Consider the following 19,636-nt stretch of genomic DNA (forward strand, 5'->3'; position numbering starts at 1 on the left):
ACTAACACAACTCTATTTTATATTATATTTCTCTAATTTATTTTGATTTCTATTTTTCTCTTTCCACACCAATGGACTATTACCAAAAAAAAATCTTAATAATAATACTCTTATCTATCATTAATTTAAAAATCCATTAGAACTCTTATTCCATTCTTCTTTAAAATTAACTTAATAAATAACTAATTTCAATTTTATTTTATATTTTATAAATTTAATTTTACTTTATTAATTTTTTAAATAAAATATTTAATAATTTAATTTCTCACTTTAATAAAATTTTTTATCAATTTTGAAATTAATATTTTATTATTATAAATAATTAAAAAATTTATATTATATAATAAATTTCTATTAAATTTAGCATAATATATTCTAATTGTGAAATGATTGAGTTGCAAAAATATTCCATAAATTTAAGAAACTATGTCATTCAACAATTTGTTTTTACCAAATTACATAAATAATAATAAAAATATTCAAATTGCGTCAAGATTCTTTTCTCTAACTAGGGCAATCGTTGCCGCTCAAGACTGGAGCCTTGGCCTGCGCGCGCCCCTCTGAGACTGCAACCTCCTTCCGGCATCGCGGCCGCCTGGGCCTTGGCCTCCTGCCATGGCCCCCCCGGATTCTCCACGGGAGGGAATCGATCCTCAAAAAGCCTTCTCAGATCTAGTGAAATCCCTCCCTCCACAACGCCCCAGACCTGCACTTTCGAAATTTGTTAAGAAATTAGATGTTCTTCAAGAAGTTCAACTGCCTCCAACCCTGCCTCGCATGGCGGCATTATCCCTGGCCGAAAAAGGTCTCATAGGTCAATTTACAGGCCTTTGGCCCTCTCCAAGAACAGTTCAAAGATGGGTTGAACGAAACTGGTCAGACAAAATCCAAGGGAAAATATCAATTAGGTTTTGTGGAAAAGGGTATTATACATTCCATTTCGAATCCAAAGAGGATAAGGACCTAATCTTCAGAAATGGGTCGTATTTCATGGACTCCAGGGGCCTCTACCTCAACAAATGGACCCCAGATTTTGACCCCGAACTGGATGTTCCCAGTGCTGTTCCGGTTTGGGTCCGTCTCCCTCACCTCCCTCTCCATTGCTGGGGAGATGAGTCTGTTCGTGCCATTGGGAACGCTGTAGGCAAATATATTGATCGTAGCGAGCCGAAGGACAACATGCAAGCTTGTGCAAGGATCTGTGTCGAAGTGGATCTAGGCAAAGGACTGCCCGAAGCAATAAAGCTGAAAGTGGACGAATGGAGCCATGTCTAGCAACTGGACTACGAGCAGATACCATTTAAATGTAAGGTATGTCACGAATACGGACATTTTGCCAATAGATGTTCTAAACTTGTTGATGCAGAGAGTGACGAGCAAGAAGGCCATTGGGAAACAGTCAAAAAGAAGAAGTCTGCCCCTCCTTCCAAGCCTCCCTTGGAGTCTGATCCTCCTGTACCCTCTGCTCCGCGTCCCTCTTCTTCCTCCCCTTCTCCATCTGTCCCCCTCCCGCCTGATCCGCCCCTCCCCCCCTCTTCTAACCCCTTTCTAGTCCTTTCTTCCCTAGAGCCTCCTCCAGAAGATCCCTCCTTGCCCGAGCCTTCTGATCCCCACCCTTCCCAGATCATCTCATCGCAGGCCTCCCTTGAGCCCTCTCTATCCAGGATAACCAGAAGCTCTTCGAAAGAACATGGAACATCCAGCGACACTTATAAAAAACCGGGACCTGGTAGAAAATCAGCCAAGCAACACAGGGATGAGAACGCCCAGAAAGACATAGCCATGGGAACGCAAACACCAATAGAATCTTTCATTCTGGGGCATCAAGAGAAAGAGACAAGTCACAAAGATCAAGAGAGGCGAGCACCTCTCCGCATGCCCAATACCCAATGATGAAAATCTTATCTTGGAACAGCAGGGGTTTAGGGCACCCCTCCAAAGTTGCTGCCCTCAGAGACCTAACTCATAATGAAAAGCCAGATATTATGTTGATACAGGAGACAAAACAAGACCAGCAAGAAATGAGAAGAATAATAGATCAGCAGAAACAATATATAGGATGCACCAGTGACTCAAGAGGAGCCTCCGGAGGAATTGCCACCATCTGGGACTATAGTAAATGGAACTGCACTTCAACAAATCTTCACCAGCATTGGATCAGAACCGCTCTGGACAGCAGAACAGACAACCATACTGTAATTATCTATAATGTTTATGCCCCCAACCATTACAGAGAAAAGGAAATCTGCTGGGATGATCTAAAGGCAAGTATCGATGGGGAGCTAAATTCAAACATCATAGTAGCAGGCGACTTCAATCTAGTCTTACATGCCAATGAAAAAAGGGGAGGATGTTTCACTCCAGATCCCTTCAGAGGCCGACTGGAGGCTATCAGTCAAGAACATGAATTAGTTGATGTTGCTCCTAAAAATCGCAGGTACACTTGGAGTAACCGTAGGATTGGCATCGGCAATATAATGGAGAGGCTCGACAGATTTTTAGTCAATATCTCGTACCTCTCTTCCTTTTCTGTAGGATATGCCAGCGTCCTTAATACCTCAGCATCTGATCACTACCCTATAACTCTCACTCTGGAAACTCATTGCCCCCTCGGGCCTATTCCATTTAAATACAGCCCCCTTTGGAATTGGATTCCAGCAGTCAGAGAAATTGTTCAGGGGGCTTGGAGCCAGCATGTAGAAGGCTCACCAGGCTTCATCTGGGAAACTAAATTAAAAAGAACCAAACAGGTGATTAAGGAATGGGCCAAAGAGAATTACAAGGAACCTGAGGAGGTTAAAAAGAAAATCAAGAGTGAATTAGAGAGCGTCCAATTAAGGATTGAAGAACATGGCCTATCTCAGCAAAACAAGGAGCAAGAAAGCGCTCTCTATACTCAGCTGAGCCACATAAACAGGGAGGAAGAAACCAAATGGCGTTTAAAATCCAGGCAATTATGGCTCCAAGGAGGAGATAAAAATACAACCTTTTTTCACAAACAGGCCACTGCTCGAAAGCTTAGGAACAATGTAAGCTCAATCTTGGATAATGAAGGAAATCTGCACAACACCCAAGAGGCCATTAGAAAGGCTGCCTCCGAGCATTACAGAGATCTCTTAACTGAAACTAAAGGAGAAGAGGATTATACTGATTTGCTCCAACACTTACCCAAAGGAATCACTAAGGAGATGAACGACAGTCTAAATAAGGAAATTGAAGAAGAGGAAATCAGAAGAGCGATTTGGAATCTGCATCCTGATAAGGCGCCTGGGCCTGACGGATTTCCCATTTGCTTCTATAGGGTGTTCTGGGGTCTTATTAAAAAGGACCTGATTAAGATGATCAGATGGATTCAGAGAAAGGGTAAAATAGGCGGGTACACCAATGCCACCTTTCTTGCCCTCATCCCCAAAGAAAATCGGCCCACTTCCTTCTCCCGATTCCGACCCATCTCCCTCTGCAATTCTTCCTATAAAATTCTGTCCAAAATTCTAGCTTCTCGCCTTAAACCCCTCCTTCCCTCTTTGATCTCTGAAAATCAAGGAGGTTTCTTGCCCAATAGGAAAATCACTGATTCCATTCTTCTAGTGCAAGAAGCCATACATTCGAGCCTCTCCAGGAAGGAAAAAGGGTTCATCCTCAAGCTTGACCTGGCCAATGCCTTTGACAGAGTTAGGCACTCCTTCCTTATAGCTGTCCTAAAAAAGATGGGATTCGAGTTGCCCTTCATTAGTCTTATAGCTGCTTGCATCTCTGGGCCCTGGATTTCCCCCCTGATCAATGGCAGACCAGGTGAAGCATTTCAATCCTCCCGGGGTCTTAGACAGGGCTGCCCCCTCTCCCCCTATCTCTTTATCCTCATGGCGGAATCCTTCAGTCAAGCTCTAGATCATAACAGGAGAGTGGGCCTCATCACTGGAATCAAATTCGGGAATGGAGCCAAGAACATCAATCACTCACAGTTTGTCGATGATACCTTGTTAATTGGAGGAGCCTCCACCACAATAGCAAGGAGGTTCAAGAAACTTCTTGATCAATTTATGGGGTATTCTGGAGGCTTGGTCAACCAGCTTAAAAGTTGTATTTATGGATGGAACACTTCAAATCAGGTCATTCACAGTATCGCAAATATATTTGGTGTCTCCTGCAATCTGGATTGGACCCATTTCTCTTACCTGGGCATGCCAGTGAGCCTAGGTCCTTTGAAGGCTGGAACCTGGGACGGAATCATTGACAAGGTGAAGCGGAAGGTGCAGCAATGGGGATCACTGTGGCTCAACCCAGTAGGCCGCCTTATCCTTCTCAAATCAGGTATCACTTCTCTCCCCCTTTATCGTTTCTCTCTTTACCAAGCTCCTGCTACCTTCCACCACAAAATGGAAGTTGTTCTCCGCCACTTCCTATGGCAAGGAGGGAAGAACGACAAAAGCAAGTTCAATTTAGTCAGCTGGAAACATGTCATTCAAACCCAAGACAGAGGAGGTCTCGGTATTAGGTCGCCTAAGTTCTTAAATCTAGCCTTTGGTGGAAAAATTGCATGGAGGCTTATAACAGGTCCCTCTTCGTGGTGGAAAAGGGTGCTGGAGACCAAATACCTAAACTTCCCCAGACAACAACTTCTTGATTCTGATATTCCTAACAGAGACTCCTCTAAAATCTGGCGACTATGCAAAAAAGCTATTCCATTCATGATTCAGAATACTTCTAAAGTTCCTATGGGGGGAGCTAGTATTAATATTGGAGCGGATAAAATCCTGGGACAACAACCTACAAACATGCATGAAGAAACCATACCCATTCTAAATTTCTTCAACAACAGGGGTATATACCATCTGGACCAAATCTCTAACTGGGATCCACAATCTCACATCTGGATAGGGTGGTCCTTCCCGGAAATACCCAACGAACTTAACCCTAGTCTATGCTATCTGCAGTCTCTCCTTCACAGTAAAGCTCCCATTAAGAAGAATGAGAGGGATGGTTTTCGTTGGGATTTAACCAGATCAAATTACACAGTCCAAGCAGGCCACCAATATCTCTGCAACAGCACCTTTCCCATGACTTTATGGAATCACTGGAAAATGGTTTGGAAGTCAGAGGCGCTTCCAAAAATAAAATTTTCATATGGCTACTGCTGAAAGGGAAAATCTTAACAGCAGAGAACCTTCAAAAGAGAGGCATCAATGGCCCATCTAGATGCCCCAACTGCTACAACGCCGAAGAAACGATGCACCATCTTTTTGTAGAATGCCCCTTTGCTGTTGATTGTTGGAAAAGTTTGTCTTTCACTGGTAACTTACCTTGGAACTCTCAGCACTCCATAGCTGAAGTGATTCACATCTGGAAAAAAAGCTGTCCCTGGAAAGAAAAAAGAAGCAACCTGGTGAAGAGAGTATGGAATACTCTCCCTTATACCTTGCTATGGCGAATTTGGCTAGCAAGAAATCGGAAAATATTCCAAAACAAGAGCTCAGCTACAAGAATAATTTGTAACAAGGCCAAAAATCTCGCCCTGGAAACTATCTCAATCAAAACTCCAAGCAGGATAGATGCAACAATGTATAGTGTGGAAGAACGAAATTTTATTAGTTACATTCTGGACAAAAATTACAACGCTCAGAAAGGTAGCATGGTGAATGAACAACGCAGTCAGGAAACTCACTCTTGGAAAATCAGATTAAAAGAGGAGGAGTTTGTCAACTGGATACAAAAATGCAACAACTTTTATCTTTTCTTCGATGGGGCATCTAAATCGAACCCAGGAATCACCGGAGCAGGGGGACTGATCATCAATGCTAATGGGGAATGCATCCTACATTACGAATGGGGTCTAGGGAATGTCTCGAACAACAGAGCGGAAGCATTAGCCCTGTATCAGGGACTAACTCAGCTAAGAAAATTGGGAATAAGATTGGCAAGGATCTTCAGAGATTCTTCGGTTGTCATCAACCTCATGGTTCACCAGAAAGAATCGCCCAATACCCTTCTCCAGCAAGTCATCAGGCGAAATCAATTGTTGCATCAGACAATGGATAATTTGCAGTACTATCATATCCTTCGTAATCTCAACAAGCAGGCCGACAAACATGCTAACAGGGCGTGCGAAAGGACAGTAGGCAGCTTGTGTTGCAATGCCGAGGAGATCCATCAGCCCTTGCCATGATCCGAATCAATCCATCCTGCACCAAATCGGACAGTACTGACAGAAAGGAGTGGACTCAGAACTCTCAAACCTACAGCAAGATCACTATCCGCATAGGGATATGGCACAGATATTATCCTCTCAAAATTCTTCACATTCTCAGTAATCCCGCCGGTTTCTATCTTTTCAATCTTGATCCTCGGGCTTCCCTGGACAGATTTCTGACCTACCCGTGCCTCTCACTGGATTCCCTCTCATTCCTCGTGACTGGCTCTCATCCCACCCGCCTCCCCTTATATTTTCCCTCCCTCCTCCTTCTTCCTGCGCTCTACCTCCCGATTGCTTCACATTGCGACTTATCTCGGCTATTCATTCCTGCCTCAGTATCCTGGTGGAACTCTGCCTCCCGCGCTGTAGACCGAAACCTCAGGCAGCTTACTTCTCACTGCGACTTATCCCGGCTCTTCTCTCCTGCCTCAGTATCCTGGTGGAACTCTGCCTCCCGCGCTGTAGACCGAATCCTCAGGCAGCCCCTCTTCGCTCTCATCCGCCCTCTAATTCCCCCTTCCTCAGCATCTGTAATGGCTCGCAATGAGGATTGCTTGCACTGCTCGGACCTACAAGCTGAGCTGGAAGAAATCAGAGCCCAGCAGAATATATTAGACAATCAACAGAGGATTTTGGAAGCAAGAATCGATAACCAGAACCGCATCATCAACGACAAGTACCGAGCAGAAATTGATCTCTTCTTGCACAGGGTCTCTTCTCTTCATGAACAATTCAACCATTTGTCAAACAGGTGCAGCCATGCGGAAGAGTCCATAACGATTCTGAAATACATGATGGACAAACGCAACAACGCAGCCCCAAGCTCCTCAAGCGCCAAGCAAATAGACGGGGAAGAAAAGCCGGAGGAATCTACTGCAAGGCACATTAGTCATATAAACATAGATTAGAAATGTTTTGCAAATGTCAGTTTCTGCTGCTCCAATATGTAAGAGTTTACTGTAGTCTAGAAGTCCTTAAAGACAGAACAAGTAGGATCAAGGAGAGAAATTTGTTTTGTAACTCCACTGATCCTGGCTGTCCTCAGCACTCAATGTACCTCAGGAGTCCAGACTCCCTTCTTTTTTTCAGATATTAATACAGCAACCGACTTTGTAATATATATATATATATATATATATATATATATATATATATATTTAAAAAAAAAAATCCTTCATCCTCGATTTTGGTTATCACTCACCACGTCATGTCTTTAATAACCCTCCACTCTCGCCTATTTTAAATCACTCAAAAGTAGTGAGTCCCCGTAAATATGTAATTGAGTACATCCTTTTTTCCATAGAAAAAAGTACATATAGATTCTTAATCTATAAATAGGTTTCGTTACAATGCCATGGGTCAATACCATGGCTTATTGATACCACTTGCCAAAAAAAACCATAATTCACTTCATATGACACTTGTTCATATGACATTTAATTTAATTAAAAAGAAAAAGGGAAGATAATTACTTTTTGAATTTAGGCTTTTGTGATCCATAATTTGTATGGTAAAAAATCTTTCGGTGAAAAGCCTAAAACCAACTAATGTGGATTGATTTGTGTATATTACGATGAATATTCTAAAATATTTCATGAAGCTTTAATCTCTACCATCCACTTAATGTTATGATTTCCTTAATTTTGACAATATTAAATGTATCATAAAATCAACATTTTGATTTTATCATAAATTAATATTTATCTATATTTATTAACTATTTACTTTATTAAATTAAATATATATATATATATATATATAATTTTTATAATTATTTATTGAATGTACATGGAAATAAAAAACATTACCTTTTAATTTTAATCAATCACACATATAATTTATAAATTTACGAATTTCATAACCAAAATTCTATTATTAAAAATGTTTGAACTAGTTACACATTTAACGCTATTGAAAAATGTGTTCTATATAAAATACAAATTAAATTTTTTTTTTAAATGCATGAAAATACCCACATTTCTTAAAGAGGCCTTTTTGTATATTATTTTGAAAATCGTTGATTTGAACCATGGATTAAATAATTAAAGTCTTTAACGTATCGGTTGTTCATACCATTCTTCTACATTGGTTAATTGTTTATGTGAAAATTGAGAAAAATAAGGCCATGACGTAGTTAGCGGACTCAAAAACCCCAATGAGAAAAGGTCGAGGACATACTTATCTAGAGAATATTATTGAAATTTTTGAATTGCGGTCATTACTTCTCATAGTGGACATACTTTTAATTAAGATTTATCATTTTCCACAATATTACTAGTATGCTTTAGGGAAAGGGGATGCCTAAGTGAATCAAGATGATACATTGTTTGAAAATAAGAAAGGTATGTTGAATGGTTAATGGATAATTAAGAAAAAAATCTATGGAATAAGATTCATGAATAATGTATTAAAATGATATTTCAAATGATTAAGTATCAATGGAAAGTTTTATGTTTGGTATCATCCATGATTAACAATTACTCATATGCAACAGAAAGAGGTGGTTACATAGTTTAAAGGTAAAAAGCACATTCCCAAACACATGCATATAAAGAATAAAATTTGAAGTTGCATAGTAAAGAAGGATTTGGAAGAAAACAAATTTGGTTTGATGAAGAATAGATCAAGACAAAATGTGGATATCATCATAGTAAATGGTGAGAAAATTAAAATAGTAATGAATAGAAAGTTTGATTTAGGAATTGATTATGTCAATAGGTTAAGGTCACATTATGCTAAACTAAACCCACTATGGAGTGGGAAAATATGGATAGGAAAAATAAGGAGTTTGGGTTCAATTTTGATTTAACTCATAATGTGAAAATGGGTTTAGGGTTAGTATGGGTTTTGCTAGATGCAAATATGATATATTAAGGAACAATGATGATCTTGTTGTTAGAAACAGGCAAAAGTTGTTGTTTGAATGAAGTGTGTATTATGTAGGATTTCAATGAAATGGGCACTATGCGACTAACTCTTAGGCTTCTTAATAGGTTGTTTTTTTTCAAGTTTGATGGGAAAATCCATTTCACGTTCACTAATTCTCTTTGAATTCAATGTCTTTAACTTTTTTATATAAGATTTTGTTTCAATTGTGTCACTGGCCATAGCGTAAGAAAAATTAAAAAATGGATTTTGGAGTTTCATGATCGTTTGAAAAATACCCTAATTTATGTTTGTGACGGTGATAGATCGGGTGATGGCTCTTATCTCTCTGACAAGTGTATAAAATTTTTTGTTCGAATTGTGCCATTGTCCATAGCCTAAGACAAGTAAAATAATGGGCTCTAGTGTTTCATGCTTGTTCAACAAAGACCCCTAATTTATGTTTGTGATAATGATAGCTTGGGTGATGGCCCTTATGTCTTTAGCAAGAGTATGCCACCATTTTACACTACCTCTCTCCCTAACTCAACTAGACAACTATTGCACTAGTTCCTAATTTAAATCCCCATCAAATTATCTACATTGCAACTGAAATGATTATATATCTCAAATTGATATCTCAATGCATCACAATCAATATGAGAATTTTCTCATTTCGAACCTAACCTACATTGAAGTTTATACCTTTTATACCCTAACCAAACCTCATTGTCACAATATGCTTTATAGCAAATAGTTTTAGACTATCCTCATTGACATTCAATAGGAAACATATTGATATAGTAAAAATTAAGCTAGTCCATTTATCCTAAAATGTCAAACAAAAAAGAAACCAAACTGAGAAAGCACGAAAATAAAAGTAGTATAAGTTTTTCCATTAAGACAAGGTATTTGAGTAGATCTCGACTTGCTCTTGTTTTAATAATAAAACTTATGAAACTAATAATATCAAAGATCAACTATAAATAGCAATCATTTTGATGAGGATAGAATATATCCACTCAATTCAACCTCTATATTCCATCCCTCTTGAGGGTTGAGTAAAGGCGTGTGCTATTTTTCCCTTCTTTTTTTTTTTAATAAGGAAATAATTTATTATATAAAATGAAAAGTTAGGGTAGACTCAATCCTCATTTAAGTGTATTAAAAGGGGGAACTAAAACCAAATACCAATAACCAAATAAAGAGTAATTCAATGGGAAAAACAACACAAGAAAACAATAGATTTAACATAAGAGAGAACATTTTAAATACCAATCACAAACTTCAATAGAAAACCCACTGAGAGTAAACAAAGCAAGGAAATGAGGATTTAAGAGTCAGAGGGCATGTTATCATATTGTAGTTGGAGTTAACCAATGTCTCATGTGATTCCTATATATGGTGAAAATCCAAGTTATATGTAGAAGTGTGTAGATATGAAAATAGTTGACAACAAAATAACTCTATGGATGAGCTATTTTTTGTAATAAGTAATAGATTGTTTTGTCAATTTTTTTTTGTATATAATTGAATAGATATATAAGTTCTTAAATATGCAAATTTAAAGGAATTATGGGCAAGTTTTTTCTCGTGCTACAATTTTCCTCCTTTTGAATAACAATAGTATAAAAACCTTTTACACTAGGGATGAAATCTTTCTAATATTTTATTTCCCACTTTGCATGGTGAAATGTAGACAAAATAACTCTCCTTAAAAAGAAAAGATACATGTTTAAGGAAAGTCACAAAAAAAATTGGTCTTGGAGTATGACTTAAAATTGCTTTTGCTTGGCTAATAACTCATCTTCTATGGATGTAAGGGAGTAGATTAAAGGCTCGGGACATGGAGGAATTTGGTAGGAGTGAAAGCCTACCCCCCTCACATACCACCAATGGGTTATTTCAGGTGGCATGGTTTTCTTTGAATAATGGTGATGAGTTAGTTCACATTTTTGGATAATAGATATGAAAGGCTATCTCCATTATTGGTTGACAATTGAGTTATGATAAGTCTTCCCATTGTCTAAATATTCACACCAAAGAGAACCATATATCATTATTTCACATGTAAAAGTTAAAAATATGTATTTACTCAACAAAACAAACTCTCTTACAAGCCTGACATGATCTGAAAATAGAGGACAACAAAATAACTCTATGGATGAGCTATTGATTGTGTTAGGTAATAGATTGTTTTGTCAAATCTTTTTATATATAATTGAATAGATATACACGTTCTTAAATATGCAATTTTAAAAGAATTACGAGCAAGTTCTTCCTGAGCTACATGTTTCCTCCTTTTGAATGATAATAGTATAAAAACCTTTTATGATAGGGATTAACTCTTTCTCATAGCTTATTTACCACCCCCCATGGTGAAATCCAGACAAAATAATTCTACAAAATAATAATTTATTTACAACACGTACATTACAAGCTTTCCTTACCATTGGTGCTCAAATTCTTAATTGGTCCATTATCATTCCTAATGTCATGAAACTAAGCTCCACTAGATTCATATTTGTTTGCTATGGTGATGCAAAATCTATATTGATAGAGACAAAATAAAATATTTCAACATTTAAAAAAAAAAAAAATCCTAAAAGGGAAGAGATACCTGCTTGAGGAATGTAACACAAAAGATTGGTCTTGGAGTCTCACCTAAAATTTCATTTTCCTGGCTAATAGCTCATCTTCAATGGATTTAAGGAAACAAATTAAATGCCAAGAACCGAGAGGAATTTGGTGGGAGTGAAAGCTTACCCTCTCACAAACCACCAGTGGGTTATTTCAGACGGTATGGTTTTCTTTGAATAATGATGATGTGTAAGCTCATATTTGTGGATAATATCTAGTGATGACTATTTCCACTATTGATTGATAATTGAGTTATGATAGGTCTTTCCACGGTTGAAATATTCACACAAAAGAAAACCATATATCCTTATTTCGCATGTAAAAGTTAAAAAGATGTATTTACTCAACAAAACAAAAATTCATATAAGCCTAAACTTTTTTATTAAGTTTAAATGTCATCATAGAAATAATCCTTTCACCTATTTATCATAACCATCCTCATTAAGTATGACCCATGTAGCAACTATGACAATCATATACTTTCACTATTTAAAGAAAGAACCTTTATAGAGCTATGTTTCTTTAAAAATTGACTTACAACAAGAATATATTCATATAACAGTTGACCTAACTATCATTCACTTGTTTGAGGGGTTGTTACTAAGAAGCTAGGTCTCAAAGACCTATATATCTAACTGGATGTCTTTGACCCTAATGACAATTATGGTTTCCATAGTTTACGACAACTTACATTGACGAGGTTTTGGCTCTATTCATAGAATCCCACATTATTAAATATTCAACCATCATGATTAATACCAACAAGTTGTTTTCAACAACCTATGGGTTATATAACACTTGGACAAGCATATTATGTTAAACTTATGAGGTTATTGATTGAAGCCAAAACCAACCTGTGTCCATGTGCATAGTGGTTATAGTGGTAGTTGATGGATCAACCCCATGTCACATAAGCACAAAATTGTCCTAGTTGTCGAATCCATTAGTCACAAAACAAAACAAAATTTTGTCAACAAACTATTTGTTAGTCACTTGTTATGTTACTTCTAACCTCCTATGTTGACCTCATCCTTGTTAGTCAAGCCCTTTATTGATCCCCTTCTATTTAGGGTTTCCCTTATCAACTTTCACTCATCATCCTTCTGATTTGACTAACTTCACTTAATCAAATTAAGACAAGTACTTCCACATTAGAAGTTAGTCATTTTGCTAAAACTCAAATCAACTACATGTTAATGACTTACATAAGCATAAAACCCTCTTCCATTTAAGAATTTTTAAATATAATTCTTGTTATACATCTACTATATATTACTCATAAATTTTGAAAATATAAAATGCTTCATTTCTTTTCCTTCTTTTATTTATATTATTTTATCTTATATATAAGTATATACATTTTAATTTACGTCGTCTTTTTTTGTATATAATTTTTCAAAATAATATAAAAAAAAACATCAAATAGAGAATATAATAAAATTACTTATCCTATTACATATAATTCAGGAAAACACAAAGAAGATGAAAAAATATCTATATCTTTTGGCTGTCCAATCATGCCAAAAAACTAGAGATGCTTGCAAGGAGCGTTTTACCCACTATGCAGCTAATACCATATAAGGAGAAAGATGACAAAATGAGAACATTAGAACAATCATAGACCATGGGACCAAAAGAACATAAAAGGAACTCATGACAGAATATAATCAAAGATGGATTCATTCATCCAAAATGATCACTAGGTGATCCGAAGAGGAATTTCTAATGGGCATATTGATTGGAGTAGCATTTATAACTACTTCCCCGTTCTGAGGTGCAATTGAGTGAGTGTATGAATATGAGATTATGCAACATTCCATTTTGTTCAAAGGAATGACAATGTCATCCATATCATAACGAATACCCCTCAATATCCTCTTTAATTCATCCTAGCCATCAAAGAGTTTGTAATTATCCACTTGTTTGTCTCGTAGCACCATATGAAGAAGAGTCTCCATTTGTCTGTGTGTGAATAATGAGTGCAAAAAATATAACCTTCTCTTCCTTAGTTTGCCTAGGTTTGGTACCCATTTTGTTTTACCAGCACAAATTTCAGAATTTGAATGATACATATGGTCTCCAAATTCTTTTGCTTCCAAGGTGCAAATTTCCTTTAGCACCTCCATAGGCATAACACCAAAGAAATTCACAGCCAACTCCCATCCAAATAGTTATCAGTGTCTGGAGGAGGACACCCCTGGTGTGCCTCCCTAAACAAACGCTGACACAGAGCCATGCGAATCCAAAACCTACAGACAAACTTAACAAAGGGATTTTGAAACGACTAACTTGGTGAACGACTGGATAAGACAATTTGACTATGACCCAAATTACCAAATGTGAAGTAACTGAGAGCATGGAAATTGCTATTAGGGACACAATGCATACGTCGTCAAGGAACCTTCGGAAAAATGGTTGTAGACCTAAATGGTCATGAAAACCTTTGCGGAGCAAAACAAAAGACAATTTGATCCCCTGTGGCTTCTGAGATGTCCCTTGGGAAGCTCTATTGCAAACACAATTAGAACCATACAAAAAAAGACCCACTGTACCAAACTCGAGCGACCAAGACAAGGCAATTGAATGCTATTCTAGAGGGATCGAGGGAGTGAAGGTCTGCAATGGGGAGTACAACAACCAATTTGAATGAAGGCCCAAATGTTGAGTTGTGCAAAAAACACATGAAGAACATTGGTTTCCTATATTTGATCCCATGACACTCACAATAATATTGCTTGCTAAAGAACTACAATGGGGCGATAACCACCAAAGATACAACACTCTAGTAACAATGACCAACAAAGAAACTTGGGGCGACCTGCACCTCAAGGAATAAAGAGCGAGGACCAACAATGTTACTTGAACTGACTTAAACTTACGACACGAACACACCATTAATAATGGAAAACAAAGATACTTGAGATGGAATGAACGTCGACAAATATAGAACGAGGACCAACACTGATACTTAAAATGTCCTGGACCTTAGCGTTTGGACAAGAAAGCACTAGTGCACATAGTCTGCTATGGATACAAAAACTAACCGGTAAGAAAACATTACAGAGGAAGAGATGAAATTCCAGAGCATGCCCCGAGAGGAGGAAAACTGGGAGGTGACACCCTGAACACACCAGTGATGTTCGCCACCCTAAAACATTAACCAAGCTGTTATATAACATTACATGCAGGATACTGTATTTCCCAAACTCAAAACTAGGTTGAAACAATACTCCTAATGAGCACCAAGTGTAATGCTTCTCCTAGGGTTTCGCCATCCCAAGAGCTTGCATGATAGTGCAATCATTAATGAAACACGATCGATTGTCAGAGCATATCACAACAACATCTAATCCCTCATATGGTTGCACCTCCATACTTGTGTCGAGTGAACAAAGAGAACGTCAAATGGCGTTGGCGATCCTCAATACACATTTACCTACCCTCATGAATTTAATGTGAAAAACTATCGGCCATACGACTGCATTATATGAAACACCACCAAGCCACACATATGTGAATGTAAGTAAAGTGGATGCCATGGCTCGCTCTCCAAGCGCTGCCTCCAACTTGGCTATACAAACCTTGTGCATACTACTCATTACTGGGATGAGAGACTTACTACTAAAAAGCAGTAACTTTTATTTATCCAATGAAATCCTTATGGTAAAACACCCCATCAAGGAGAAAAAATATCTATATCCCAAATAAGAGGATATTAATTTTCAATCAAATATATATGTAAAGCTATTAATATAAATAACATGAAAAAGATAATAAAATATATTAAAATATCCAACACGATTTCCACAACTAAAGAGGAAACAAATTTATGTATTTAACTAATCACCTTTTGTGCTACAACAATATTTGGTCTAAGTGCCGAATATAAACCTTTAGTGAAGATTTTTTTATATGATATAGTAAATGCTTTTTTAATAATATTGATAAATACTTCCGCAATCCTTCACTATTTTTTAATAATAAAAATAAAAATAAATAAAACTTCATTTCATTTTTAATATTAAATATAAAAATTTAATAAATTTTTTTAATAAATCAAATATAAACGCTCCCTTGTACATTAAGGTTAGAGAAAAATATTTGTAAAACATGTTAACATGAAAATGATAAAAATTCAAGCACATTGTTGTTTTCTCTTTTACCATTATATCATGGTTTTTTTAATCTATTCAATGCAATGCTTTCATGTTAAATTTCTTTTTTTAAGTCATTTATAATTAAAATGGTTTTATAGTTTAAATAACTTAATTTTAAAAAATTATTAATAACAATCGTTTTTATGAAGCCCAAAAAGGTTTTAAATGTGATCCGACTCCAGAGAATGGCGACAGGGCGCCCGGGATATTCGGGCGCGTGGTTGATTTAAAAACAAAAGCAAAGATTCCAGAAATTCTGCGAGAGCGCGGGATGAGGTGGGTTGCTCGCGAGTTTAAGAGCGTGGGATGAATTGGAGTGGGCTGCTTAGCTAGGGAGCGGGCTGGGTCGTGGATTTGATTTAAGACATTTGTTATGGCGGCTTTTTACCATATGTTATTCTGTGGGTATTCTGTCAGGAGCCTCCTGTTCAAACACCTCAGGTTGCTGTCGAGGCAGGAGATTAGAGGACACCGTCTGAAGCAATGGGAATTTTAATAATGTCTTAAATTCCCATTGCTTCCCATTGATTTATTAAAATTCCCATTGCTTCAGACGGTGTCCTCTAATCTCCTGCCTCGACAGCAACCTGAGGTGTTTGAACAGGAGGCTCATGACAGAATACCCACAGAATAAAATATGGTAAAAAGCCGCCATAACAAATGTCTTAAATCAAATCCACGACCCAGCCCGCTCCCTAGCTAAGCAGCCCACTCCAATTCATCCCACGCTCTTAAACTCGCAACCCACCCCATCCCACGCTCTCGCAGAATTTCTGGGAATCTTTGCTTTTGTTTTTAAATCAACCACGCGCCCGAATATCCCGGGCGCCCTGTCGCCATTCTCTGGAGTCGGATCACATTTAAAACCTTTTTGGGCTTCATAAAAACGATTGTTATTATGTATGGGGTATTTTTTGTGCTTGGTATATTTTAGAGAATATTATTTGGAATGAATGTTGAGAATGCCGGTTTTGTTTTCTTGGTTGGTCACTGCAGGCTTGCCTATGCTACCTCCTATGCCCGTCCTCTTGCCGCCTTTGCTATTGGATCAAAGTCGATTTCATTTGTCTCTGCAGATGCTGGTCCTGACAGTTGCTGGTCCTCGATGCAGTTATTGGTCACTGTAGGCTTTAGCAACGTATGTGCTAGTAAGAATGGCCCCTGCCTGCTATATTCAGTCCGTGCGTGACCAATTAATTACAGTGAGAGTGTAAGGAGGAATGATACATGGCAGTATATGGCTATGTTACCAGAAACGAGAAACGGAACGGGAAATGAGAACGGTACGAGAAACGAAGTTTGGAGGTTTCGCATATAAGAAACGAGGAGAGAGAAAAACACCATAGTAAGGTGAACAATATAAACAAAGCATTAATCATAAACCTGCAATGTTTTTGCGCATGAAATTGTAAAAGAACAATTGTAAATACTAATTTAGTTTTAAGAAAAAAGTGATACTTTTGTAGATCCAAAAATTTAGCCATCATTAATTCCAAGAAAATAGCAAACATTGATAAGTGTAAGAGATTTGAAATATAAATAATTAAATTTGTTCTTTTGAATATATATGTATTTCTAAAGTCACTTGCAACAATTCATATCAAAATGCAAGTAAATCTAATAATCTAGATTTTGAAGCTCATTTTCTGGAATAGTTGTTGAGCTTGAGCCAATTCCAAAAGAATTATTTTGGTCAATAGACTTCATGGTCTCATCAAGCATGTCTTTAGCATTGTCTTGTAGCACCTCAAGTGGAAGCTCATCATTTTCGTCATCTTGTGAACCACCATAATCCCACATTCTCGTGGGTCTAGTTTTGTATTCTAGTTGTTATTCTAGTTGTTGTCGAGATAACAAACGTAGATTTGAGTGTACAAACACCAAATCTTGTGCCATTTCTGTGCCTAGGCCATTCATCTTCGTTGAATGGATGAAAGCATATTCACTCCAATTTCTTTCACATGCAAAGGAACTAGTCACCTGTAAAATAAAATTAAAATTATGTTAGTCATAGTCAATTGAAATCTTATAAGATAAATAATCCAAAATGAGCTTTAGAATTAATTGTTTAAACAATAAATCAATACATTAAAGGTATTTGTTATTAAGAATACCTGTGAAAGCAAACGGATAGCCAAACGATGAAGCAATGGGGTCCCTGTACCATATTGTATCCAGAAGTCGATGGGTCCAAGTTGTTGTTTGTTGTATGCACAATCTTCATTTGTAAAGTGGTTTTTTAATCTCAAATACTTTCCTAACTCAAACCGTAAAGCAGTGCGATCCTGACGATCGTAACACCTACTTATAAAAGTGTTCCAGTTTTGCATAACCTCTACATCTGACGATGGTTTCTTATGAAACCATTTAGGATTGAGTAAAAATGCAATTGAATGAAGAGGGCTATGAAGCATTTTCCACCTTGTCAGACTAAGTTCCCACACTTCATTTCTGGTGTCTTTGTCAATCCTAGAATTTTCATCTTCCATTATGTCATGAATCAGACTAAGTTCCCACACTTCATTTCTGGTGTCTTTGTCAATCCTAGAATTTTCATCTTCCATTATGTCATGAATCTTCTCTGTCATTTGATCCATGCTCTCAAAGACATCCCCTAAGCATGGTTGATCACTATCAAATATGCGAAGGGTGGAAACAATAGGTGTAATAAGGGTGACAATATCCTCCACTCTCCTCCAAAAATTCTCTGAAGAAAGACCAATAATAATGTCCTCAACTTTTAGGCCATCCCCAGTATGAGAACCCTTCCACCTTTGCCAATCCATTGATACCACCATCTCTCTCAAAGATTGATGCATTTTAATAAGGCGTTGAAGCATAATGAAAGCAGATGCAAATCTAGTCTCGACACATCGAACACGCTGAAGCTTTGCATATTTCCTATAAATTGCTATGGATGCTGCATGATTAATAATAAAGTGTTGTAGCATCTTTGCTTCAGTTATAGTTTTATCAACCCATGCAATGTTATTAATATCTTTCAGGAGAAAATTCAAGCAGTGCACAGAGCAAGGAGTCCAAAAAATTGTTGGATATTCATCCTCAATCAACCCACTAGCAAGGATATTGTTTGAGGCACTATCTGTAACAATTTGGACCACATTTTCTCTACCAACCTCCTTTATTGCCTCTTTGAGGAGACCTGTTAGATATGGACCATCTTTTGTCTTTCCTGTAGTATCATAGGATTTTAAAAACATAACTCCTTTTGGGCTAGAAACCAAAATATTGATAAGGGGACGATGGTTAACATCTGTCCAACCATCTGAGACAATGGAGACCCCAGATTCCTTCCAACTATCTTTAATGTCTTGAAGTCTAGCTTCAACCCGAGCCCTCTCTTCAGATAACACGGTTGTCCTCATCTTTTCATAACTAGGAGGCTTGTAACCTTTAGGAGCATTGTTAACTAGATCCCTTACCATTTCTTTCCAATAAGGAGACCTACAAACATTAAAAGATATGCCATTTGTGAAAAAAATCGTCCAATGGATGCATCGAGATTTCCCCTCCCTTTTACATCCCATAAGTTTTGAAGGTGAGAAACATAAACTTGATGTTGAGAACAAGAGTGTGGACCACCAATTGTCAATCCACTAGGATTGTTGTTAGCTTGAACTAAACCTTCAACAATATGTCTAAGCTTTTCAAGTTCATTAAATTGCTTAATTAGAGAAGCTTTTTCTGTTTTAGGTACACTGTCACATAAAGCTGATTGTTCTTTTTTCCCCATTCCAAGTAAATGCCATCGAACTCTTCCTAC

At 37.3% G+C, this 19,636-nt stretch overlaps 1 protein-coding gene across 1 annotated transcript; it reads right to left on the bottom strand.

The window, feature by feature from the left end:
• Positions 1–17,682: 17,682 nt before the first annotated feature.
• LOC149220691 (uncharacterized) lies at positions 17,683–19,298 on the bottom strand. The gene is made up of 2 exons (XM_089387168.1): positions 17,967–19,298; positions 17,683–17,832 (listed from the first exon to the last, which is right to left on the bottom strand). The coding sequence occupies exons 1-2, from the start codon at positions 19,296–19,298 to the stop codon at positions 17,683–17,685; spliced, it is 1,482 nt and encodes a 493-aa protein (XP_089243294.1).
• Between the last annotated feature and the right edge of the window lie 338 nt (positions 19,299–19,636).

Source organism: Pinus tabuliformis, chromosome Q (assembly GCF_031772625.1).
Source record: "Pinus tabuliformis cultivar Carrire ecotype Pingquan chromosome Q, CPIR1, whole genome shotgun sequence".
In the NCBI taxonomy this organism is placed as follows: domain Eukaryota; kingdom Viridiplantae; phylum Streptophyta; class Pinopsida; order Pinales; family Pinaceae; genus Pinus; species Pinus tabuliformis.

Bases quoted from the DNA above. Each gene is read 5' to 3' on its own strand.
- LOC149220691 (XM_089387168.1), bottom strand. From the start codon at position 19,298: ATGGTAAGGGATCTAGTTAACAATGCTCCTAAAGGTTACAAGCCTCCT. The intron at 17,833-17,966 runs GTATTCTTAATA...TTTATTTTACAG, and splicing joins CTATCCGTTTGCTTTCACAG to GTGACTAGTTCCTTTGCATG.